The 26,507-nt window shown below is 37.4% G+C and overlaps 4 protein-coding genes across 7 annotated transcripts; 3 read left to right on the top strand and 1 right to left on the bottom strand.

The window, feature by feature from the left end:
• The first annotated feature begins 2,161 nt into the window (after positions 1 to 2,161).
• LOC116286777 (putative E3 ubiquitin-protein ligase DTX2) lies at positions 2,162 to 10,539 on the top strand. The gene is made up of 6 exons (XM_031693351.2): positions 2,162 to 2,575; positions 3,358 to 4,019; positions 6,706 to 6,858; positions 7,763 to 7,927; positions 8,131 to 8,220; positions 8,709 to 10,539. Exons 1-6 carry the CDS (start codon positions 2,386 to 2,388, stop codon positions 8,940 to 8,942), a joined length of 1,494 nt encoding a protein of 497 aa, XP_031549211.1. The 5' UTR covers positions 2,162 to 2,385; the 3' UTR covers positions 8,943 to 10,539.
• Positions 10,009 to 11,219, bottom strand: LOC116286775 (aspartate beta-hydroxylase domain-containing protein 2). The gene has a single exon (XM_031693350.2). The coding sequence runs from the start codon at positions 11,102 to 11,104 to the stop codon at positions 10,175 to 10,177; it is 930 nt and encodes a 309-aa protein (XP_031549210.1). The 5' UTR covers positions 11,105 to 11,219; the 3' UTR covers positions 10,009 to 10,174.
• A 3,766-nt stretch (positions 11,220 to 14,985) lies between these two features.
• On the top strand, positions 14,986 to 18,101 carry LOC116286774 (neuropeptide FF receptor 2). Its single transcript, XM_031693349.2, has one exon. The coding sequence runs from the start codon at positions 15,599 to 15,601 to the stop codon at positions 16,763 to 16,765; it is 1,167 nt and encodes a 388-aa protein (XP_031549209.2). The 5' UTR covers positions 14,986 to 15,598; the 3' UTR covers positions 16,766 to 18,101.
• A 3,894-nt stretch (positions 18,102 to 21,995) lies between these two features.
• Positions 21,996 to 26,366, top strand: LOC116286780 (uncharacterized). Of its 4 annotated transcripts, XM_089032995.1 has the most exons (4): positions 22,022 to 22,148; positions 22,687 to 22,734; positions 24,000 to 24,063; positions 25,008 to 26,366. In XM_089032995.1, the coding sequence occupies exons 3-4, from the start codon at positions 24,034 to 24,036 to the stop codon at positions 25,503 to 25,505; spliced, it is 528 nt and encodes a 175-aa protein (XP_088889121.1). In that variant the 5' UTR covers positions 22,022 to 22,148; positions 22,687 to 22,734; positions 24,000 to 24,033; the 3' UTR covers positions 25,506 to 26,366. The 4 variants fall into 4 exon arrangements, with proteins under 4 accessions (XP_031549215.2, XP_088889121.1, XP_031549218.2 ...); XM_031693355.2 differs by lacking the exon at positions 22,687 to 22,734 and having other exon boundaries at positions 21,996 to 22,148; XM_031693358.2 differs by lacking the exons at positions 22,022 to 22,148; positions 22,687 to 22,734 and adding an exon at positions 23,292 to 23,310.
• Positions 26,367 to 26,507: the final 141 nt, after the last annotated feature.

Genomic DNA, 26,507 nt, shown 5'->3' with positions numbered 1-26,507 from the left:
ACCATCATTCATCATCATTCACCATCATTGACCGTCATTCACCATCATTGACCATCATTAGACATCATTAGACATCATTAGACATCATTAACCGTCATTCACCATCATTCACCATCATTCACCATCATTCACCATCATTAGACATCATTAGACATCATTGACCATCATTAGACATCATTGACCATCATTGACCATCATTCACCATCATTGACCATCATTAGACATCATTGACCATCATTCATCATCATTGACCATCATTCACCATCATTCACCATCATTCACCATCATTAGACATCATTCACCATCATTAGACATCATTCACCATCATTCACCATCATTCACCATCATTCACCATCATTCACCATCATTGACCGTCATTCACCATCATTCACCATCATTCACCATCATTAGACATCATTAGACATCATTAGACATCATTAACCGTCATTCACCATCATTCACCATCATTCACCATCATTCACCATCATTAGACATCATAAGACATCATTGACCATCATTAGACATCATTGACCATCATTGACCATCATTGACCATCATTAGACATCATTGACCATCATTCATCATCATTGACCATCATTCACCATTCATCATTCGCGATCGTTTACGATGATTAAAAACACAACAACACTTTACAACAGGGGCCAAATAAAATAAGAGAAACAAACAAAAGAGTGGATGGGAAAATGTTTGAACAGTTCGGGATATACACCTACTTGCAAAAACGTTGTCATACGAAAATAGAACATTAGTGATTTAGTGTGATAGGAATTATATTAAAAAACAAAAGACCACTGAAGCTGAACTTTTTCTTTTGTCTTTTAACGTATTCCTTTCTCACTAAATCACTAATGTTCTAATATCGTATGACAACGTTCTTGCAAGTAGGTGTAGATATATCCCTGATAAACAGAAAAGCCGCGATAACTGTATCCCCTCCCCTCCCGTACCCATGAAACTTAATTTTTCGCGCGTTAGCACCAGAATCCGATGCAATATTTAAAAGATGGACATTATCCTAACAGTAAGCCAGATAAAGTGTTCTACGGCGATTTTTACGGCGTCTTAGTAAAAATGCTTGATACGATCGTGAGAAAAGCGCTTTATGTTACTTATATGTGAATAACTCAAAGAAAAAGCCCAGTGATCCAAGAAACGAGCCATAAGCCCACACTTGTGGAAGTCCATGAGACAAGGCAACTCCATTGAAATTTTTGTAGTGTCCTCAGCTGTGTGTACAAAATCCAGAAGTCACATCAACAATGTCTACTGTACATGCCACCTTACAGCCCTGGTGAGGACATCAGTGGACGACTGTATCTCCTGTGCGAGATCATCAGATTGACCTGAGAGTTTGGCAGGCACGCCAGAACACTTCGCCAGAGAGGGGCTTATGTAACGCAGGTCAGCTATGAAGTAGCGTGGGCTTCAGCTTCAGTTTTACAGCCATCTGCTTATTAGATAAGCCTAATGAGCCTATGCTTCAACATGGTCAATGATGGTCAGTGATGTCTAATGATGGTCAATGATGTCTAATGATGGTGAATGATGTCTAATGATGGTGAATGATGGTGAATGATGGTGAATGATAGTGAATGATGGTGAATGATGTTTAATGATGGTGAATGATGGTGAATGATGGTGAATGATGGTCAAGGATGGTCAATGGTGTCTAATGATGGTGGATGACGGTGAATGATGTCTAATGATGGTGAATGATGGTGAATGATGGTGAATGATGGTGAATGATGTCTACTGATGTCTAATGATGGTGAATGATGGTCAATGATGTCTAATGATGGTCAATGATGGTCAATGATGGTCAATGATGGTCAATGATGGTCAATGATGGTCAATGATGGTCAATGATGGTCAATGACGGTGAATGATGTCTAATGATGGTCAATGATGGTGAATGACGGTGAATGATGTCTAATGAAGGTCAATGATGGTCAATGATGGTCAATGATGGTCAATGATGGTCAATGATGGTCAATGATGTCTAATGATGTCTAATGATGGTGAATGATGGTGAATGATGGTGAATGATGGTCCATGATGGTCAATGATGGCGAATGAATGTCAATCATGGACAATCATGGTCAAAGATAGTGAGATGTCTTATGACGGTGACTGACAGGAATGAAGGGGAATGGTGGCGAATGATGGGGAATGACACCCAATGACAGCAAATGATGCCAAATCACATAAATACAAGAAAAATATATAGTCCGAATTGGCAGTTTGGTGTATATAGAACATGAACGTATTACCAATATAAACAAGAAGCGCCATTATTTTCAACTTACAATTACTTTCATTTTTGAAAGCAAAATTTAACGTTCGCAAGTAGTTTTCTGCTCTAAAATGAATTTTATTGTCTGGGAATGGGAATTTGATCTAAACCTCTGGGTTCCCTACAGCCCAGAAGTTTCTCATTTCCTCGAAAATGCTTTCAAAAACAACAAAGATGTTGTCGATGTTGGCCAAGCTGACCCTAACTTGTCATGTTATAAAGTAAGCTTGAAAAATATGTCTCAAACCCGGCTTGAAACTGGTGAGTGTAAAGCCATATTTTGCTTGTATGTCGTTTTGACGTAAATATTCTATATAGAAGAGAATCTCTTACATATTTTGGGTGGGAACAAGGTTTTCATATGCCAAAGTAATGTCATGGAAACGCCTTGATTGACATCTATGAAACCCTGCTTTATCGCATTGGACAATTCCATGATGCCATAAGGTGGTGTTACACGAGACAACTTTTTTGTTCAAAAAATGTTCTCTTGTAACACATATTTTTTATCGCGGCAACATGTTGCAGGTATGTGAATGACCTGGTATGCCAGAAAAACTACTGTAAACAGGCATTTATAACTGAAAATATGCACTGAACCAATCAATTACATTTCACGACGAGAATTATGAGTACTATGCAGTGTTAGCACTCTTCCTGTTTTCGCACTTTCAGGAAATTTCTTACAGAGGCTATAGAGGCTTTGCACCACTGCTTGTGATTGGATGGCAGAAGAATAAAATGTTTGCTCTTGGGGATAGAATTCTTTCTCATGCAAAACGATTGTATTGCTCCTGCCATCTAACATGGCTGCCATCACGTGATGGTACAAAGCCTCTATTCAAAGAGAGAATAGACCTTTCCCAAATTCGCTTGACTGACCGAGAAATAATGGTTTGAAGTCGAGACTGGACTTGATTCTTTTATTCATCAAGTTCAACCTCGACTTGAAACCATTGTTTCGTAATCAGTCAAGCAAATTTGGGAAAGGTCTATTGCACAACTTTTATTTTGTTCTTAATCTTTATTGCTTCTTGATAAAGGTACAGCCAGGCATATCAGAAGGAAGCCTTATCCTAGTAGTCATCAATGTGCATCTATTGGAATCGTATGGGAATGGTTATCTGATTTTAACACATGGACTGCATATGACATGTTAACAGCACAATACCTAGAAAAAGAACACCTAAATAGATCTATCCTAGACCTTGAAAATACACCAATAGGAATACCTAATTTAGTAGATTTTAAGAAGAAGGTACAAATTAATAAGTATACACATTTTGAACGTCCTATTCGGAGAAGTCATACAACTCCATACCCGCTTGACAGTGGGCATATTAGTTTCCATAGTAACAACACAACAAATATGAAATCAGGATTCAGCCCATCATCATCAAGTAAATCCCCAGTACACAGCTCTTCACTAAGCACAGCCTCAGGACCCTCCTCAAAACAAAGAGATCGTCCTGTTACACAAACTCAAAGTCATACCAAGCAACAGTTGTCTTATGGTGCTGGTGCAATTGGTGGTACAAGTTTTGGAGATGAAAATGATAAAGTATCAAGAAGTAGAACATCAGAACTTAAATCACCATTAAAACAAAGAGACGAATATAAAAGAAAGAAATTCAAGCTGAACACACAACATGACAAGGATCCTCTGAAATCATTCTGTAAGGATGTTAAAGAATCTACAGACCAGGTAAAAAAATGTCAGTGAGTACTAAAATTTTGTTTTCTCTATTTTCTGTTCACTGTTTTGTCGGTCGCTCAGGGTTACTGTAGCCTCATTGTGTTCTATTTAAGGTTCATGGAATTTCAAGGTGTTTGTATTATTCAAGTGGTGCATTCTTTACTTTACTATTGGTTTTTCTTAATATTTTGATGCTAAAATGAGGCTAACCCTGTGTAATCAGTCCATGGGGGAATCATAAATTATTTGTTTAGTAATATATATACAGTATGAGGGGCCATGCCGTATCCGATATACAAACTTGAGGTGTAGCCAAGAGTTTGTATATTGGATACAACACGGACACGAATACTGTAGATTACTTATCAAACGTCTAGGTTAGTTCTTTTGTGTTTCGCCTATAATTTTCAAGATAAAAGTGAATCTGGCCAAGAAAATCCATCTTAAAGTTTATGCAAATGAACAGGATTCTGTATCTGATTTACAACACTCTTCACGGTCGTGATTTCTGTTGTGTTTTCCTCATGAATTATTAATAATTATTATTAATAAGTTTGATAAGGTACTTCACAATATACCCTCCTCAGACCCTCCCCACCCTTGGGAAATTACAATCCCACTCCATGGGGAGAGGTATTGGGAAGAAGTATGAAGGAGGTATGGGAAATATTATGTAATTAAACAATATACCCTTGTAAGACCCCCCTCCCCCCACCCCTTGGAAATTCCAATTCCCCCTCTATGCAACAACTTGTAAATTATACTTTCAAAGCTTTTAATAATACCCTAAAATATCTCTGTGTTGATCAAAGTTAGGGTACTGCTAACTCACAGATCGAATTAAAATTTAGCATGTTTGGTTTCGTGGAGGGGAATTAAATTACATGTATTAGAACCCTGAGAAAACCCCCTTGAATCAAGGGAAAGACTTAAGGTACACTGACACACAGTGCAACATCGCATGCAACTGGACTTTTTCAACTTGAAACTAGCTATCATCATTGAATATCAGCTATCAATTTAATTTAGTTTGCAATGTATTGAAAAAAAGGTGTTTTATCACTTACAATAATTACCCCCTGACCTTGGAACCACCTCTCGGAGGCTAAACAAGTTTTTTTTTTTAAAAACCTGTTAACTCGTTCTTGGCTCCTTTTCAACTATGGCTATGCTCACGAACTCCATTCATGAAAATTCGCACGCTTCAAAGTTTTAATTGATGGGTAAATGAGCCTACTAAGTATCTGAAAAGTATGTGAAGTGAATGGCATTAATGTGCATTAATAAGTCATGCAATGAGATGATGCGAATCCAAAAATCATAAACCAACTTAAAAGCCAGCCTTAAATTTTAGTCAATGACGACTTAAAACAACAACATAAATAGAAAATAGGTTAAGGAAAGCTGTGCCACAGTAATAAAAAATAAATAAAGTTTATTTACCTGTAAAGCAAAGCTAATTACTAATGATCACTTGCGTACATGTATTTTTGAGTTAAATATTCTAGTAGCGGATGGCATTTGTTTATCTGTGAGACAGAGATGGAGCTTTCATCAAATATATTTAATGTCCTGAATAAAAAATTCACGGGTATCTACAAATATGTATACAATCTACTATTTATATCTGATGTTGTTTGCTGTTTGTATCTGTGCATGATGGTATGCAAGGTATTTGATGTAATGATGTCAAGTGTCATGTCGGATATGGCAGGAGGGAAGAAAATAATCACATATGGGGATCGTCTCGCAAAAAGTCATTAATACAGCCGCAGGCTTTAACCTTTTAGTGAGAAAAACAAAATACATAGACTGAGAATTTTAAGACAATTTCAATTTTTCCTTTTCATAAGATGATTATCATTATTGACAAAATGTGTATGAAATTTTAGCTTTTTGTTGACAAAGTCAAACAGGCTGTGTGCACCCTCTAAGATGCTTGGATCATGAAGCAAGGGATGCTGGGGGATTTACCCCCTCCCCTCCCCCCTTTCTACAAGAATCCAAAAAAAATTCATGGTTTGGCAAATGCTTCTTAGCCCCCCCCCCCCCCTCCCCTCATAAAAGAGTACTTCACCATCCCCAAGTTGGGAATTCTGCCCATTTCACATGTTCATAAAATCCTTAAGATATTTGCCACTTAGTAAGAAGACTCTATACTTGTTGCGAGTAGCAAGGTAATTACATGTCACCAAGTAAAATTTGATTTATCAATCATTTTACATGTATCCTAAGCCGAGCTGTTGAAACTGTCATTGAAACAGTGTCATGTTGTCCATCAAGAATATAATAAGAGTGATTTTACATGGCCAGTGAAGCAAAGTTGTATAATCAGTGTCAGATTAACAATCAAAAAAAAAAAAAACACCAATGGAACTAACTAGTGTACTTCTATGTATTATGACTCATTCACTTGCACCTTTTATTACTCAGACAAGATGGTTATTACTTTGAATAGCCAGTCAGAAGAATTGTAATAAACCTCTCTCAAATTCGCTTCAGTATCCATGAAATAATGCTTTTAAGTATAGTTTGGATTTGGTGAGTTTATACATTTATCAAGTTTAACCTCAAATTTTTCACTCAATCCCTCACATTACCCTTAGATTCTCAATGACAGAAGGCAAATATTTTCTCTCTAAACCAAGCTTTCCTTTATTCCATAACTTAGTGTTAAAATCCTTTTTCCCCCTAGGATTGTTCCATCTGTTTTGAAAAGTTAAAAGATGTTTCTGGTTTCCATGACACCAGTAGCAAGCCACCAGACTCTGACATCAAGGAGTTAAAAAAATGCAAGCACAGGTTTCATGGGACATGCCTTCTGGAGTTCATGAAATCAGGTTCCAAGGTAGATATTATTTCTTTCTTTTTTTGTTTTTGTTTTGTTTTGTTTTGTTTGTTTGTTTTGTTTTGTTTTGTTTTGTTTTGTTTTTCTTTTGAAATGCTTCTTCAGTTATGACCACTTCTTCTCAGCTTAAGATTCATTTTGAGAGTTCCTGCACAAAAGAATTTAAAAAAAGGCTTCGTCAAGTGATTTAGGATTTGTATTTAAAGGTTACACCTGAGCTGTACACACAATCTGGGCCACTTTCGGTAACGATGAAACTTGGGATGTATTTTTTGGTAGCGTAAGTTGCAAAGGGCATTATGCATGCCTGAAACTTGATCTTTAAAAAATCTGTTAAGCTTTGGCTGTTATATGACAGTGTGGGACAATCCAAACACAGCCAGGCTCCAACTAGGTAAAATAAAAGTCAAACATTCATTTTTGAGGAGGGAGGAAAACTGGAGAACCTGGAGAAAGCCCTGGATTCCAACCCAGGTCGCATTGGCAGTGCGCACACACCATCATTCCTTGGAGTGCTTCAATCTCATGTTTAAGCTTTCATCACCCAGTTTGATTTTGTAATTAAGTTTGATGAAATATCAGAAGCCATATCTAAGGAATCATTATGATATGTATGATTTGTATGATTGTATGATAAGTATGATTTGTTCCAGAAACATGAAAAGTGATCTTACTAAGGAGAAGTATGGCAAATCAAAATATGGCAACTAATATTGAATAATCACTGTTTTGCTCTGACTACCGACTGACTAGCCTCTCATACATGTGAAAACGCTTTTATCTTTCGACGTGAACACAAGGCTAGTCAGTCGCTAGTCAGTGCAGAACAATAGTTATTTAAATTTATCACCATATTCTGACTCGGTGTAAAGGCAGCTTTTGTTTCTTCTCTTTTTGTTGTCAGAATGGCTGGATCCAGTGTCCAACATGTAAGGCTATTCATGGCATTAAGCATGGTAATCAACCCAAAGATGGCACCATGGATGTGTCAAGAAGCCGTCAGAGTCTACCAGGTTATCATGGCCATGGGATGATTGTAATTACTTATGACTTCAGAACTGGAATACAAGTAAGTTTTTGATTTGTTTGAGAAAAAAATCAACATTTCAATGTACTGCAAGAACAGTCCACAGAACTTTTTTTTCAGTTTTTCGGACTTATTTTATGACAATGACCCCCCCCAAAAACACTGATGGAACTTTAAGAGTGCACGTTGTCCCTTTGAGCAAAACCTTGTTTATAATCTGTTATCCTTTCTTTCCATTGCTATAGGACAAGGAACATCCCCATCCTGGGAAAGTTTATTATGCCTCAGGGTTCCCACGAATCTGTTACTTACCAGACAATGAAAAAGGACAAAAGGTACTATTAGTATACCATTAATAAAGTTAGCCATCATACTTGGCAGTATTACCTTCACTATCCTAGTTTTTGTTAGCAACCGCAAAGCATATGCAAATGTAGGAATCAAAAGTTGTTTCACTTGTAGTTGCAGTGAAAGTCAGGCTTTTATTCTTAATTCTTTAAAATTCCAAGTGCTGCTTGGCAGTTTACTAAAAATTGATAAATTATTTTTACTATACACTTCAGTGTATCCAGGATTGTGCCCCCCCCCCCCCCCCCCCCCCATCCCCAATCTGTTTATATCTTCATTTACCACCACTAGTATCTGAAGTCGATTGAATATGGATAATTAGCAAAGGAAAAAGGAAGTGGAAAGAAGGGACTAAAGAGTGGTGGGAGAGTGAATGTTGTGGCTCCCTCTGCCACACTATGCAGTGCATATTGCAGTAATAAATACCCCAATAATGAATAAACCATGCAGGATAACATACACACTAAAACCCTAGGTGTTCAGGCTTCTGAAGAAGGCATGGGAACGCAGGCTGATATTCACTGTTGCAACGTCCAATACAACAGGACAAGATGACACTGTGGTATGGAATGAAATTCACCACAAGACGGAAGCGTTCTCTAATATTTCAGGCCATGGTTTTCCAGATCCTAATTACCTGGACAATGTTTTAGCAGAACTGGCGGTGCAAGGCATTGACGATAGTGATGATGATGGTGATAAAGTTTAGATTTTAAAACTCAAAATGGAAATTATATCATTGGCTGTCATTTGCATTACTCGGAATATGACGTACATAAGAAGAGAAGCTAATCAGAAATCCTTTCATAATCTGTACGTTAGAGTGGAATGTGAAAACCAATCGTATCCCTTTTAGATTTTCATTACCAAGGAAAAAATTGTGACCAGGGGCGGATCCAGGGGAGAGTGCAGGGGGTGCGCACCCCTCCCTGGTTACATTTTGTGCTACTACTTCGAAGATAACCATTTTTTTTTTTTTGACTTTGATTTTAAGGGGTGCACCCCTCCTTGGGTTAACATTTGCGCAGCACCCCTCCCTGAAGAAAAATCCTGGATCCGCCCCTGGTGGCAGAACCACCACCCGGTTAGCTCAGTTGGTAAGAGCGTCGGTCTGTTGTGCGGGAGGTCATGGTTCAAGCCTCAGCCTGACCAACACTCAGGGTCTTAAAATAACTGAGGAGAAGGTGCTGCCTTAGTAATTATATCTGCAAATGGTTAGACCTTCAGGTCTTCTCAGACAAGGACTTAAAACCGTAGGCCCCATCTGTCTTCACTATGTAACCCTGTATAAGGCGGACGTTAAAGATCCACTGAAGACGCTGGTGACGACCATCTTCAGTGCCTGCGCTAACCGGCTGCCTTATCAATTGGGCCGCAGGCCTGTTAGGCATCCAGCCATCCACCTAGGGTGGTAAATGCACTAAACCTTTTGCTAATGGTGACAATGATGATAGTACAGGTAATGATGGTGGTGTTGTTAGTAGTGGTGTTAGTGGTGTGTTGGCGTAAAGTAGCTTAGATTTGCAGACCCCAGGTATGCCTGAACATTGGTCCTGAAAATTGGAGATATTTATATATGATAATGATAAAGATAATCATTCTGATGTGGATGTTTAGATTGCAAAGACATTAATATATACGTTTTTCCATTCTGGATTCTCCTTTCTTTTTATAAATTCGGAAATAGTGATTCATGATTACAAAATATAGCAGATATCGCATTCATTATTTAAGCTGAATTATCAAATTTCATAAAATTGTAGGTCATAATTGAACTTTTAGATTTATCATTAATAATTGTTATTTTTTGCAAGAAAATAGTCATAAACTACTATGGGGACTTTTCTCAATAAAAAGCCTCATATATAAAGAAATAAAGGAGAAAAGTCTGTCAAAACCACAGAGGAATACTCAAGAGTAGTGCTTTGGTCTTATAAGACCCTACATGTGTGTTGAGACATTCCCATTTAGTTTTGAAAACAAATAACTTATTGCCCGTCTTTCAATATTTGTCACCTCTGGGTGCCATAAATCTAACATGAGTACAATTCTGTTGCCAGTCTGTCCTTGGTGCCATACTTCATGTAAATAAGAGTCGTCAAACAACATTGGTTTTCCTTCTGTCCATGTCTTTTCTTCCTGGTCGACACATATTAGACACCCATCGGGTATCTTTAAGGGAACATGACACCTAATCCTACAGTTTGTAGGACCATAGTGAGGTGTTATATGTGTTCCTGGCAATACCATTGAAACCATAGCATTTCCAAATGCACAGCCCTTCATAAATGGTGCAATACTTTCAATGAGTTCCACAGTCCTTGGACACTGTTTACAATTCCATTCTAATTTTTCCCCTTGATTGTAAAGATGGAAAACATACCAGCTGCCAGAAGGAGACGTATTTCTAACCCAACCTCTTGATAACTCACTAGAAATTTTAGAAACCTCCTCTTTGATGATAGCAAGATTTCCTACCGCTGTAATGTCCTTTAGTTCGGACTCGTAATTATCGTGCCAGGGGATCGACGTCAGACCTAGAAGCCCTAAAGTAGTAGGTCTCTGTCGAACACAATCAGAAGCACTTGCATCTGATATTAAAGATTCATAAAGACGGTCTAAAGCCTGAGGATTTGAGTTGGTAACGGAAACAAATTCCTCTAGTTTTTCTAAAAGAGTGTCCTTCTCCAGGAAAGCTGATCTGCAGCGAACACATTTGGGCGATGTGCAAAAGTTGTTCTTCGATGTGTTTGGATATTGTAAATACTGCCTTAAGAAGCCATTGAACAACGCTAGCGCAAGGAACACTAGTATGGCTATAATTCCATTGACTATGATGTAGTAAAGTAGTGGACTTGCTTCAAAAATCATGGTTGTTTGTTGACAACAGAGGAAAATCCATGGGGTTCGTCCGCCATGTTGTTTTTGTGTAGTTACTAGGCCCCTCTCGACATCAGGTGATCGGTCTGATGATCAGTAAATAATCAACCTTGCTTTTTTTGATCAAGCTTTTAGTTCTCTAATTACTGTCATTATCTTTTGGTAAACGATGTATATGACCAAAAAACGTGTTTAATTTAATTTTTTCTGTTAAATTTAGATAGAGTTTCAAAATGAAAAGAAAACACACACAACTTTCATTATTTTACCCACAATGCATTTCCGTTAACAAAAATGGCGGGGAATGCCGAAAAAAATAGTGGTGCTTGGGTATTTCAAAATACAAGGTTATTAAGAAAATGGGCTGTTCTACTATGATTGTGTAATCATGCTTCCATCTTGTGTTAATGTCTAAAATCAAATCAATTTGACTTCGAATTTTAGTGATTTCATAGATTTCCAAAATCTGTAAAATCACTAAAGTTCGAGGTCAAATTGATTTGTAGTTTTGAAATTAGATTTAAATATATAGAATATATTCATGACATTGGCCAGGGCCGTTGAGAACCGTTTTCCTTAAAACGACTAATATCAAGCTTCTCCTTCCTATTTGTGGGGGCTCGATTCCTTTTTTTTTACCATAACTTGAAAATTTCTCGCGCGCTGATTGGCTTAGAAACATTGTCGATTAGAGGCTACACCTGCTTGTGCTTACGACATCCGTCACGCCCACTGAGCGAGCGGATAAAACGGCTTTTTCAAACTATTTACTTGTCTTTTTTTTCAATTTTTTCGACTTCGTTATGGTAAAGAAACAAATCAAAGTCAGTTTTCTTTGGGTCTGTACTGTAATCGAACATGAAATGACGTCAAAAATGATCCAAACTTTGCAGTGAAACCACTCGCGACAGACATAGAAAACTTTTGACTCATTTGTTCGGGGGTAGGGTCAGGTGATCTATAAGTGCCCATAGCCTATTGACTTGCATTCAATGTGTTTGAGACGAACATTTGTAAAAGCAAAATCAGTGAAGCTTTTATATATTAATGTGTGGTTACTGTTTTGCGTTTTTATTTAGATTTTAAAATCTTCTCTAAAAATCTAAGATTTTTTTCACAATTTTATTGCTGATCACTACAGCTTGTGTTTTGTTACGATGACCAAACTATTGTTGTCTGGACACACTAGATAAGGTCGAATAACTCGTATATTTTTCAGTGCACTTTTGTTGTCTATGAAAGAGGGCTTAATTTGGGGCGGTTATGGCAAAACAGTCCTCTGAACACAAATAAGTTAAACTAGATAGAGTTCAATTAATATTTTGCTTGCCGACAAAATTTCAAACAGGTTATTTCTTGATATTGTTCCTGTTGGGGCATAGCTCTAGGACATCTAGGCAAGGTCCATCCCACTCCGGATGTGTAGCTATTTATTATATTGATCAAAAACAGATCAAAACGGGAAAATTTCCCGAGATAGAACACCGCACTCGTACGTTAATGCTTAGATTTTCGGGTTTCCTGTGGAGATTTGCCCTCTCAGTTGTCCTGTTTTAACACAGGGAACCCAGAAGTGAAGGTTGCCGATGGCCAAGCAAAATCACCGATCGCACGCGTCGATTCGATTGAAGTTGAATCTTGTTTTGATCAATCAGAAACAAGTGCGCAACAAGGAATCTCATTAACAACGTGACATTAACGTCTGGAACAAGAAATTTTAGCATACAGGGTTCAAATAAAAGGTTAGACCGTCCAGAACGATCCAACCAACGTGTCAGTTCTTGATCAGTCAATTCTGTTTTTTAGCGCAATACAGCGTAATGTAACCCCGTGGTATCCGTTGACGTGAGATGCCGTGGATGGGGACGTGTTGGGGGCGAGTTAAAAGATAGTTACGCAACATGATGACAAATGTTCTTTCTCAAGATCACTGTCACAAAAAATAGATGTAAATACTCAGGCAGCCCAAATAAAGTTCTTGTGTACACTTTCTCGAGCTCAAGCTTTGCACAGGTTCCTAACTAAAGCACATTAAACAACATCATATCAATTGATTTCAACTTTACAATTCTATATTAGCTGACACATAAATTTACAGTAAATTGGGCACAAGAATGTTGCTTGGGATGCCTGTGGTAGATGTGTTGTAAATTTGCCATTAAAATTTGGTAAAATTCCCACAAAAGCAGGGCTTGGGCTACCTGCCGGTAATCTTAAAATTTTCTCGAACCCTGCGTGCAGGGCAGGAAGTGCTCAATGACTGATGAAACGTAACCCCGAAGGATCCGTTGTTCTGATCTTGGTGCACAGTTACAATTTTATTGAAACCCTGAAAGAGCCTCTTTGCCAATATAAGAACAACGGATAAACGGATAGAGGGGATAAACTCACGACATAAACTCGAGGCCCGGATGTATACAAATTAGTCAGTAGATTGACAACATGAACTGCTCATTTCCCGACAGATTAACTCTGGTTCAAACAAAAGTGATACCTTATCGTTAGCTCTTGTAAATCCACCAGGGGTCGTGTGTCGAAGTTTCTTAGCTATATCTTTGAAGGACCTTTGTTCTTCTTCGTGTTTTTATAAGTTTTGTTTTGTCTTGCTTTCAGTGTTTGTTGTATTTTTCCTTTGCTGCAAAACAATATATGTTTCAGTTGGGGTAGGCCATTTGTTAAGGTGGCTGCCTACTTTTGAACGTTCGAATTGAGCCCACGATGAGCGCGCGCTCAAAAACCGCTGAAAAATCTACAAGATTTTATTGAAGAACCATACGCGTTTTGAGCTTCAACAGGGCAAAACCCTCAAATTTTGCACGGGACTATATTTTTTGATAGCTCATTCGAAAAAACTCCTAAAAATCTAGGTTATATCAACATTTTAGGAAAAGTTTAAATCAGGAACACGTGAAAAAATAGATTTTTGTAGGGATTTTTGTTCGACTTTATGAGATTTTTTGCCCCCCAAGCAATATGGCGTCGAAAACCGTGAAAGGGTCTATTTTTGAATCCGATCGACTGTAGAGAAGGAATAAAATAAACAAATTTCATTCGATTCCCTCGTCCCCATTCCCCTCCCGGCCTCCACATAGCGCCGCTACACAGGCTAAACGATATTATGCCCAGGTCGATCTTACTGTAATAAATCCCTCTGGATTGTTTTACTTTGTGGTCAAAAGGTTGTTGACAGAATTGCACATATCTGTGTACGAGCGGGCAGCGTACGTGAGGGTGTTCGTTTAATCTTTCTTGGCCTAAGTAGTTATGATATAAGCATTATTTTAACACCTGGAATACCCTAAATGAGTGCACGACCAGTCTTGTTAAATTCTTTAGATTGATGTAATAATGCTGCAAGCGATGTTATTCGTGTCGTAAATCAATCACGCGATCAAGGTACTTCAGTTCTCAAAAAAAAAACGACAACAAAACTTTAAATTTCCTATTAAAATGATATGCATTTTTGTGTGTTATGCTTTATTTGTTAAACGTGGTTCCCATATATGCATGGCCGCACAGATTATTGAAACCTCACAAGAGGAATTCCAATGGCCAATCTTTAAATAAAGCGAGGGGAAAGGGGGGGGGGAAAGGACGTGTATCGGGAATCCTGCACATGCATGCCTCTACCAGAACCTGACCAGTACCAAAAAAAAAAAAAAACTAGCTATTTCTACTACTTTGATAAGATTTGATAAGGTAACACTAATATAAGCTTATGTCGATTTAGACGAAACTCCAGGTTCAAACTGCATTTCAAAGCTAATCCTCTGATATGTGGACAAAAATAGACAGTATAGTTTCAACAACAGATCTCGACTTAATTCCCGATAAAACAATTCAAAGGAAGCATCCAAAAGTCAAAATAAAAATATTCGGCAAATTTTGTTGACATATAAAATCATGGGATAAAGGTAATACCGGTTTTGGTGGCACCAGTAAGAAAGCATCCGAAAGTCAAAATAAAAACATTTTAAAAAGATTACAAATGCTTTGCCGAAACCGTGTCAAGTAAAAACTTCAGTTCACGAAGCATTGTTTATTATTTTCGGTACCTGTTTTTCGGAGGTGACCAGTACGTGGCCCGTTATATCAGTGTTACGTTTGGGATTTGAAATTTCAAGGCTCGGAGTACGTGGAATGAAAGGTGTCTAAAAAGTTCAGTCTATGGAATAAAGTTTCCTCTAATTTTTTTTAATCTGAAGTACGAGGACTTAACCTTGAAGGATAGACATTTAAGTTGAGCCTTTACAGTACGAACAATCTATATGACGTTAATTGAAGCCAGTTTTTTGACCCTCTTAAAATCTGTCAAAAACTGACTGTTAAAAACAACAGACCACGTTGAAGGCCAAAAACAGACGATGAGCACCTGAGACCTGAAAGGTTTTATGCCCAAATTGGCTTAACGAAAAACGTGAGCTACAGTCGGATCGTCATTAATTCAATTACAACAAGTCGAGGATCAGAGGAGAAGCGTTAGTGATGGCTCCTGTTAACCATAGTGCTAGCTTAGAAGAAGGAGAAGTTCCCTTGGATGCTAATTTTGTTCAACAGTATGAGGAACCCCAGGTGTTGCGTATAGTTCGTTTAACTGTGTTTGCGATCATAATGCTTGGTTCTTTGGTTGGTAATACCGTGGTCATACGTGCAGTAGTTCGTGCAAAAGGATTCAAGACGGTGACTTACTTTCTAATCTGTAATCTAGCCTTGGCAGAAATCGTCAGTTCCTCTTGCCTACCTTTTATGCAGGCTTATGATGATCTCGCATCTTGGCCATTCTCCGATGCTATGTGCCATTTGATCAACCCGCTGCAACTGACCGCAGGAATTGTTGTTACAACGTCCATTACTGCCATTGCCATGAATCGATGCTTGTTGGTCGTCAGACCCCGTTTGCATGGTTCTTCTAGTTGCACTGTAGGGGCCTTCTGTTTAAACCTCATAATATGGGCCTCAGCGTTCGTCATTGCAATGCCTTCTTTTATCTACATGACGAAGATTCCTTCAGCAAACAAGGATGGGAAGTTCTGGTGCGTGACATTGTTCCCGGGAGATGCTATCGAAAATGGCTATCCTTCGCCACGTGTGCGAACGTTGATTACATTGCACCTCATACTAAACTATGCAGTCCCAATCACACTAACAATTATCTCCTACAGCGTGGTGATCGCAAAGTTGAAATTCCAGTCCCAAGTTGCAGTCGCACATATCGTCAGATACGCCTACGATAACACCGAAACCCAAACGGAAAGGTTTGAAATGTCGAACGAAAGCTGTCAGCGAGAGAAGAAAGAGTCCGAAAGACGCAGCACTGAAACACCAAACGAAACTCCCGCGTTTGGGCCTAAAACGGATCCCAAACAAGAGAACCCAGCCCCAAGGGACGAGCTGCGCGAGAATGAGTCCGACTTACTGAGGATGTTCTATGCTATAGTAGTGATCTTCATCGTGTGCTATCTGCCGTACCAGACGTTCTTTATGCTGGAATACATGGGCCAGCTGTCGTGGAAAAATTGGGAATACTTTAGTGTGACAAGAAAGTTTCTGTACCTGTTGACGTGCTGCCCTAGCGCTTTGCATCCTATTTGCTATGGAATGATGAGTCGATTTTATTACAAAGCATTCGCCAAGCTTGTGCTTTGTAAATGAAGAAAGTCTTGAAGTTAAAATTAGCATTTTTATGATGGAAAATAATGTGAAGTTTAGAATTCAAACGTTGCCGCAGCTATGAACTTTTACCTGAAAAGGGGATATGGTCGTTCTGTTTGGAAGAACGTGAGCTTTTCTGGCAAAACTGCACACCTAAAAAGAACCGCTTCTAAACTGCATTCTTAGATTAGGTTATACATCTGAAACTAATATCATTTAAAATCATTTATACTGAATAAGTGATAGTATTGATATTGATAATATGAAGTGAATTTCTTTTGTGTAATTCAATCCTCAAAGAAATTTCGTTATGTCGAAATTATATGTAGAAATAACCGGGGAAATAACCAATGAAAGTAAGCTACGGTACAAAATATATAATACTAAGGATGTGGTATATAGCATTTAATATCAGATATTGCAAATATTGCCGCATGAAATTATTTTATATTTTCTCTACCAAGTTAAATTCCATGAATAGTTTTATCTTAGTTTTCAAAATATCATCTGCTTGTAAATATTTAAAATCATAAGAAAAATCATATGAAAAAGTTCTTGTAGAATATTGACGAACTTTACCTAAAGTAGTCGATCACTCATACGATAATTAGAGAAGCTGAGACTAGCTTGTTAAAACATGAACGTGTATATAAATTCAAAATAATTACAATAATAGATAAAAAATATATACAAAAACTTCGCAATAATAACCATTTTACTAAATATAAACAATATTTTGTAGAAATAGAAATAAAACGATTGAAGTATCAGAATAAGTTGGGGTGTGTAAATAAATCAAGAGATTTGTTACATGCGCTAAGACTTGACTCAAAATAGTGAGACAAACTAAAGGAATAGACGAGGGTGCATTACGCACGGGTCAGCAAGTTAGTTTACAGATTGGAGGCGTAGAAAATTAGTGCATGGGAAAAGGTATAATCAGTTGAAGGAAGAGGTGGATGGAGGAGGAACGGGAAAGAAAACAGAAGGAGCTGGATGTAGAAGTTGGCTCGTGTAAGTGCAGAGGAGTAGATGAAGCAGTATGGCAGCGAAAAAGAACGTGTTGGGTTGTAGTCACAAGAGGAGTGGGCGATTGGTAGGAGATGGGCAAGATGGAATTGAGACAAAAGCGAAAAACAACAGGGCATTACTGTGGGACTGAGCCGAAGAGTGTGAAGGGCGATCGATATTTGCGTTATTATGAGAGGAAAGCTAGAGCAGGGAATTCCTCATGCTATACTATATTCTATACTATAGGAATCAATTCTTTTATAAAAATTTCATTCCGGACTGAATTGCGTCGATCCGAGATATTATTGAATGATTTTCCTGAGAACGATATTCTTGTTCATCATATCCGAATTACATCATATCATCCTGAATGTTGAATAAATACTGCTAAAGCGAATGAAGGTCATGATTGGGTCTGTATTACAGAACGTGCGCTTCATGCTGGAACGCCTTTTCAAAATAACTAACATCACTTAAGCGGCGTTACTTAGCTGTTCGAATTGGGTAACTGTGCCAAGTATTTGAATCATTCATATTGAACACGTCCTGTACATATTAGAGGATGGTTGCTAGGGTCCTTCAATAATTATTATACTCACTTGACACTTTGAAGCAAGCTACTGCTACTGCTACTGCTACTGCTACTGCTACTGCTACTGCTACTGCTACTGCTACTGCTACTGCTACTGCTACTGCTACTGCTACTGCTACTGCTACTGCTGATGCTGATGCTGATGCTGATGCTGATGCTGATGCTGATGCTGATGCTGACTCCAAGTATTACTCGGCTCGGAGGAAATATATTGAAGACCTTAAGCTAAGGATAAACCTCCCCCTCTTTGTTCATAAGTCATATTGGTTTCTTGAAAAAAAAAAGGTTATTTCATACGGTTTGCATGTGTTATTTCATATAACACTGTAAAGCATTCTTGAATGAAACAGTAGAAGCGAGAAGAGAGCAGTAGTGGAGAGCAAAACGGTGAGAGCGCGTGGAGGAGGGGGAGGGGAGAGGGCAGGAATGATTTAAAAGTGTGAGTCAACTTGAATTGCATGCCCCCGTCCTACACCCACCCACACACACCCTTACCCTTCGAGATCACTAACCTTACTTCCTTCCTGTGCGCTTGCTTGGCCATCTCATCTGAACTTTCATGGTTAGAATAACAAAAAACGTTCCCATTCCTACTCTAGGAGATAGAGTTATGACTGCACTTTACAAAACATCCGGTGATTTTGAAATAAAACCACGTTCCTTGAGAGACCTAAAAGGAGAGCTAGTGCATGCAAAATTGCATGCCTGAAGAGTTAGAATAATGTCTATTGAAAATCTTTTTCATTATAACAACTCCTTCCTTGTTTCCTTATCCATACAGTGCTACATCTATTTAAGCGCACCCCTTATCTAACAGGGCCCTTTACCATAAGCTATAAAATCCTGGATCCATCCCTTCGTGGCGGTTAAACTAGCGAGCCCACCCATCCTACACCGGTTTCCTGTTCCAAGGCTATTTCTGGGAACACTCTAAAAATAAAAAACATGATGCCTTGTACGTGAGTTGAAGAGACCTTAAGCACTCGAACATTAAGTGACATTTACTTGAAGTTTTTGGCCCTAGCTTTTTTTAGGCATTTGTTGATTTTACTGCGCAGATAAGTGTCTTCGCATATCTATCAAAGTGACTGACTTTAACGAAATCTATTTTAATTGACCAATCATCACTTCGGGATTGATGTCAGCACTCTGATAATGGAGTTGCCTTTTTGGGAAGGGGAGGGGATGGGGGGATTTGTTGCCATAGTCGTAGTCCTTCCTTATCGAAATCATACAATACCTATGTTACTTGATTACAGACTCATTTGTACTCAGGGATACGATGGCCCATAAGGGAGCCTTGGAGTAACGAGTTGCTGCAAAAACCAAACGAGTTGCTTCTTGTTAGACGAATTATTGCAAATAAGAAACGAATGGGAATGGTTTCTCGAGAACTATTTCGACGGTTTCTCAACTAAATCAAAAAATAACTACAAAGCTAAACTCCAACTGGAACTTAGTATTCTCACAATTTCAGCTGTATGGAAGCCTTTCGACTTCTCACTACTGGTCATTTTCATTCATGTAGGTTGAGACGCGTGACGAGCAGTCACGCCATGACTATGAAGTATCAGTCCTTATAGTGACCTCCGACGACGAGTTTTAAAATTGGTGCTGTGCTCGTAATTAATCAAAACGAATCAATTGTAGTCAATTTCCAATTTTTTTGCAATCTAAATTTCCAATTTACTAGACGACCACGACTAAGAGTTACACTCGAACGTACTCATACTCCGTCGCTTTTTTATAGTCAGAGAAAGGGACGACGTTGGGAGCCCTGTGGACAGAGCCCAGTCCCTGCGCATTCCCCCAAAATCACAGGTAGCCCAACAGAATAGGGAAAAAAAGAATTGCAATTTTTAGTCTAACTTGTTTTTTTTGGGGGGGAGGGGGGGTGGCGATAATCCCCTTTTTTACGCCCCTGCTTTGCTTTGCAATTTTTGTTCCTACTTGCATTACAAACGAAATTTGGATCATGATATAAATAAAAAGATACGGATCTTTCATGGTTTTTGTCTTGTTCTATTCGCATTTAAAAAAAGAAAATTTCTTTAATTCGCTGTGTTTTTGAACTAAACCGGTTTACAGTCTTTCTAATCGCAACTCGTACGTGTAGTAAGGAGATTTTGCGTGAAACGTGAAGGTCTTCGTTTTTTTAAGCATTTTTTTTCTATATATCAGCCGCCTAAATCGGTCCTACCTCTTTAAATATGCAATAAAATAGAATGAAATAAATTGAAATAGAATAAAATATCAAATTTAGATAAATTATAATAATTGAATATGGCAAGTAAATATGTTTTAAATATGCTTTTCCCGCGAAGTAATGTACGTGCGAAATGAAAGGGAGTCAGCGGAAGTCGCGATTGGTATCCCTGTGTCCTCACGTGCTGGGAAGCAGAGCTCACGTGTAGCCCACCAAATCGCTCCAAACAGGGTTTTTCATTCACCATTATTACGTAATATCATCTGTTTTGAAGATAGCCCTGAAATCCATTTAACAAATTTATATTCAAGGACTCGAATTTCTTGAAAAACAACTTTTTTAAAGGATACTCTATTCTGTAGCATTAAGTTCAATACCAAATCGAGCTCGGTCAAGGGGATCGAGGCTCTTGATTTGAGTTCCATATATAATCGACAAAACCGCGGCGTCGCGATACATCAAATAAATTGTTTCCACAGGTAAGAAGCAAATCTTCAAAAAATATTTTACTTGGTAATTATAATTTTTCTATAAGACATTTCTTTCACGTTATAATTATCAGTGTTTATCCTGAATTTCTTAAGCAGTATAAAGGTTTTCTAAATATCGGCTTGAAAAATTATTGGATTTATTATTATTATTATTATTATTATTATTATTAATTTTTTCCAGCTTTTTTATTTATTAAATTTTTTATAAGTGACGAAGCCAATATTTGGCAGCTTCGAAATCACTACGGCTTCTTAACCCTGGGTGCCAAGCCCCACACGGGCCTCTGGCACCCAGGGTAAGATTTAATAGATAATTACTGAGGCACGCAGTATTCGTAGGTATAATGCAGGCAGCTGAGGGCGTAGCCCGAAACAAAGCCAATAATGAATGAACTAAATATGTCTGATTTTTCTCTATGCATTCGTTGGGATAATGCAGACTGAAAACAATGGATTTTGATAAGATCGGTAATTATTAAATACACACCGAGCGCATAATTCATTACTACTATAATAGTTACACAATAAGCTTTTTAAAATATTCAAACCAGTGGATCGGAGTGGAATGAAACTCGGTTAGTAAAAGGATTCAAAACTTAGCAAAAGGTATTACGAAAAGTAGTGCACTTTTCGCGAGACGGAGAAGACAAAAAACAAAAACAAAAAAATAGGGCATTTTACGACTGCGCTGTCACAGGCAACCCAGTAATTATCAACCAAATTTCAAGCGATCCCTAAGAATTTACAGGTGAAGTTATCACTTTTTAGTAATAGGGAAAAATTGATATTTTATTGATAATTATATATCAAATTATTTGTTAAAAGTTGTCTTTTTGGGGGTATTTTATCGATCACGTGAGGATCGTGAGAGGGTAGCTAGATGCACGTGTTTGTGCTCTATTACCTCACGTGCTGATGTGACGTATGCGACGTGTTTGTCGCCCTCACTCACGTGCCGTAGCTCAATCGATCTTCCTCTTCGAACTGAAAACACTTTCCAAATTTTATTGCTCTCAAAAATATTAATTCTACAGCTCCGATCTACAAGTAAAAATCTCTGAAGACAAGATATATTCATCCAAGGTAAGATCTGTACGATTTCGTTGTTCTTTTCTGGCAAAGTTTCTCCCAGATTTTAGGAGACATCGTCGAACAGAAGAAAGGTCTAAAATAAGATCTAAAACAAGTTCATGCTTGAGTTTGTGTCCTATTTTACAGATTGCTGAAGAATTTGTGTCTGTTTGAGGTAGTGTGGCCTTTTAAGTTTCTCAAAAATAGTAATTTTGATTGTGTTTATATTTTCGTGCTGTTTCTGCTCGTTTTGCCCCTTCTTTATATTCAGCTAGAGTCAGTGTTGCATACATAAAGCTAAAATACCACTTCCAAGCAATAACGTCCGGGTTTTTAGACAAAACTAGACATCTTTATGTGCTCTGCTATTTTGCCTTGTGGAAATTTCAGTTTTCGTTTATTTTTTTAAAGTATGTTTTACGTTCGTTACTGTGAAAGAAAAGCAACTTCAAAAATTACGTAATTAATTGCACACTTCTCTTTGAGATTTTAGTGTTTGAATATTAGAAGTTCAGAAATGTTCGCATTTCTCGTTCCTATTTTTGTGTAGCTTCCTGGAAGAATTGTGTTGACTGTAAGTCAGTTGTCACTTCCAAAGGTATGTAATCTTTCAACTTCTTCTTTCGTGTGTAAACAAAATTAATGGAAAGGGAAAATTGAAATGAGGGAGAAAATTCAAATGAGGGAAGATCTAATAGAATTGCAAAATAGCAGACATCCGAAGCAAAGGAAGTGAAGACACTTCTAATCTATGGCTCATAACTGGCCTTCAATTTTTCTTATTCATAGTAAAGGATATGCAATTTTTAAAGATGGTTAAAAAATATGAATGCAAGGGAAAGAATGGGAAGGCATTCATTAGAAGTTCCCAAAAAATAGCAGAAACAGCTAAAAGAATTGGAATTTATATTTTATTTTGTGGCAGTATCTGCAAATTAGCAAAATATCCTTAATTTATTTTGAGCTGAGTGTATTTTTGACCACGTTAAATAAAGTTATTATATTTTATTGTATTGCATTGTATTTAGGTTTCATTTGTTGGTTACATTGATTTAGTAAACATTGATCATGAATACTTTAAATAAATATATTTTTGTTTTCATGTACAAAGTAAATATTTTTACTTTCCAGATATTTGACTGATTTTGGAATAGAAAAAAATTAATAAGATGAGGTTTGCTGTTTTTATAACTAAATTTATTTGAAAATTTTCAATTTGGTAAACTATGACTCCAGCGCACACACTACTACTCTATTCAATATTCTATTAGATTAAAATACTTCTCTAAATATAATAATTACTCATGTGCTACGTGCCAAACGTGAACACTTCTACAAGTTTTTGATTTCGTTCTCTTTACCGTTAACAAAATTATGTTTTGTCATTTTACTTTGATGTTTTGATATCTTACATCGATGTAGCGCCAATGTCTAATTGGTTGGTGATAAAGAGCACAATTTAAAGCTGTCAAAAAAAAAATCAAAAAACTTGAAGTTAGTGTTCACTGTATGGCATGTAGTACAGTAAAAGTTGATTTCATGTGGGAAGAGATTAAAGGAAAAATTCAGTCAAGTTTTAATCACATGGTGTAAAAAACTTGTCCTCATGGTACAACATTGGCATCACGTGGTCAATTTGAAATGTACTTGCGGATAACATAACAGACGCTACGAATTTCGAAGGCCATTAAAAAATCACAACTACCTCGGTCTACTGGGAAGAGTAGTATATTGGATGAACTTTAGTTAATCAAATGACAAAATTTGAATCTTTTGAATATTGCTGTTAATAAAGTCTTATAATTAATGAAAAAGAAATGATTTTTTTTCAACTTTTGATAGTGTTTTTGCTAAATTCACCAGTTTGTTGAAAACATACAACAAGTAAGAATTCAAGATGGATGATCAGTATGGAGACAGAAGACAGGCGAGTAATATAAAGTTAATATCATAATGTTCATCATCAAGTCCCCTTTGCTCAGCCTTAGTCTCAGTTGTGCACTAAAATATTCAGCTACTGTATTCAACCAAAACCCATGGAATTTTAATGATCAAGTTGTATTGTTCCGTAGTATGTAAATTCCTTACTATAGAGCCCTTACTAATAGAAAAGAATGCATTTGTTCACAATCAAGGCAAACCCAGCTAACATTGCCTCATTAGCCTACATAGGGGCCCTATGTAAGCTAAATGATAAATTGTAACTTCATGGTTTGTTGGTTTAGGAATCGAAGGGGGATGTAGAAGGATTGACCTTAATCCACACTCAAAATATAATGTATTCAACCCATTCTTCCCACTTCCCCTTTAGAAATCAAAACCCTACAATCCCAGTACAATTTATTGGGGGCTCTAAGCATAACTATTTAACAATTATTCGCCTCAGACTCAGTGAATATCAGGGAATATTTACCAAGACGTTTGAGTCTTTGAGCGGCAAGGTAAATGCATCTTCTCTGATATTCACTGAGCCTGAGGCAAATAATTGTTTTAGTATAAATACACAGGTGATTCTTTCAGCAAAAAAAAAAAGGAAAAAAAGAAGATAAAAGACATTTTTTCCCAGTAACAGCAACAAAGTGGCTGGCCGCCATTTTGAATTATCGCTGGAGGTGATTATCATGTGATGGTGTGAGTTTCTCAACCAATCAGCGAGCGAGATTTTCAATAGTCGATCACCTGTGTATTTATACTAATGTTCTATAGTCTCCCCTTCTCATCCCCCAGTCTTATCTGTTCCTTACAGTTCAATTATATTGATTTCTCTTCTTCTAGGGAATGTACGATGAGCATCCTGTGCCTTTTCAAATCAGGGTCCGTCCCTTGCTGTCTGTCTGCAATATATCTGACAAAATTCCTTTTTTTTTCAAGGGGCCTGTGTTATACCAAAGAAAGTATTCTGGCTCAAATGGACATTTGGATCACCTCAAGGATGCCACTGATGACAGAAATGAGCTAAAATCCCAGGATAAAAATTGGATGGATCATGGCTATCCTCAACTTGAATTCTCAAAAACCCTTCAAAGGAATATTGACCTTATGGCATCATCATCAACATCATCATCATCTGGACTGAAAAGACCAAACCATCATCGTCATCATCACCATCATCACTCAAAACACACGAAGACCTCAAATCATCATAAAAAATTAAACCATGGAAAAGAGAGTGAGCAAAAACGCTTTTGTCGAACAGCATCGGCTCTCAAACAGGCAGGTCTTCTAGAACTAACCCTCCAAACTGCACAACTCGTGCAAGAAAATGAAGACCTACAAAAAGAAATAGACAGTCTTCAGGAACAAACAATCCAGTTCAGTAAGGCACTCCAAGAACAATTGGAAGAAAAACTAAAGAAATCAAAAGCTTGACTTTGTTTACATCATAAAGTATATTTGATTCTATCAGTATCCATATGAGATTGAGGAAAAAACTGAGTTAGCGTTGCACTACATTGTGGGCTGTTTTTGGGGATGAAATAAAAGCCATATTGGAATTATATCCCCTAAATAGCCCCACAGTGCACTGTAACACCAAACTCAATCCATTTTTTTTCTTCGACCTCAGATTATGGCGAATAGGTAAATATTTATTTCAAGTGCTTAACACATGTAAAAGGTAAAACTATCAAGTATGACTGCTTCCTGGGCTGAAAATTGGTGACTAGTCATTATTTAGAGGAGGGGGAGGGGGGTAGGGAGCAAATTAGGGGCTCAATGATTTCATACAGGGAGAATAAAAAAGACTAAATTTATGCAATATGAAGGAGGGGGGTCAGAGAAAGTTAATCATGACATTCCTCTTTCTAAATAATGACTAGTCCTTAATCCAAAGGTAGCAAAAATTCATTTTAACTTTATTTTTCCTTTTCTAAAATTCTGAGTAGTTTGCCTAGAGGAGTGCCTAGCAAAATTTTTGTTAATATTATTTGCTGGATCTTTAACAGGAATTTTTTAAAAGAAATTTTTCATATTCCATCTAAGGACCGATGATTTCTTACAATATATTTTTATTAATATAGCTAAATTATACGTTGGGCTACCTTTGGATTCCGAACAGGAAGTAATTTAAGTTTTAAGTTTATATACCGGTATATATATGTATATATAAGAAGCATTTTTTACTACAATTTATTGAATTAGTAGCAAATGATTGTTTGTAGTGTCAGACACCTATATACATTAGAGTCTCTATGGTTTTAATTCAGTAAAATAGAAGTATCAAAACCAGAACAGGTCTGTATTGTGTGCATCGCACCGTATGAGGGAAGCAGGGCACCAGGGCACCAGGGAACCACGCAACCATGGAATCAGGGAACCAGGGATTCTGGATTTAGAGCACATTCGTATGACAGTGAAAATAATGCTATGGAC

The sequence above is a fragment of the Actinia tenebrosa genome, unplaced genomic scaffold, assembly GCF_029948245.1.
Source record: "Actinia tenebrosa isolate PJP-AT-01 unplaced genomic scaffold, QUT_ActTen_1.0 PGA_scaffold1__47_contigs__length_23844297, whole genome shotgun sequence".
NCBI lineage: Eukaryota > Metazoa > Cnidaria > Anthozoa > Actiniaria > Actiniidae > Actinia > Actinia tenebrosa.
The sequence above is the reverse complement of the archived record's forward strand: the minus strand, read 5'-3'. Positions and strand labels throughout refer to the sequence as shown.

Coding starts and splice junctions, on each gene's coding strand:
- LOC116286777 (XM_031693351.2), top strand. CDS start 2,386: ATGAATTTTATTGTCTGGGAATGGGAATTTGATCTAAACCTCTGGGTT. Junction 6,859..7,762: donor TCATGAAATCAGGTTCCAAG/GTAGATATTATT, acceptor TTTTGTTGTCAG/AATGGCTGGATCCAGTGTCC. Junction 8,221..8,708: donor ACAATGAAAAAGGACAAAAG/GTACTATTAGTA, acceptor CTAAAACCCTAG/GTGTTCAGGCTTCTGAAGAA.
- LOC116286775 (XM_031693350.2), bottom strand. CDS start 11,104: ATGATTTTTGAAGCAAGTCCACTACTTTACTACATCATAGTCAATGGA.
- LOC116286774 (XM_031693349.2), top strand. CDS start 15,599: ATGGCTCCTGTTAACCATAGTGCTAGCTTAGAAGAAGGAGAAGTTCCC.
- LOC116286780 (XM_031693355.2), top strand. CDS start 24,034: ATGGATGATCAGTATGGAGACAGAAGACAG. Junction 24,064..25,007: donor AGTATGGAGACAGAAGACAG/GCGAGTAATATA, acceptor TTTTTTTTCAAG/GGGCCTGTGTTATACCAAAG.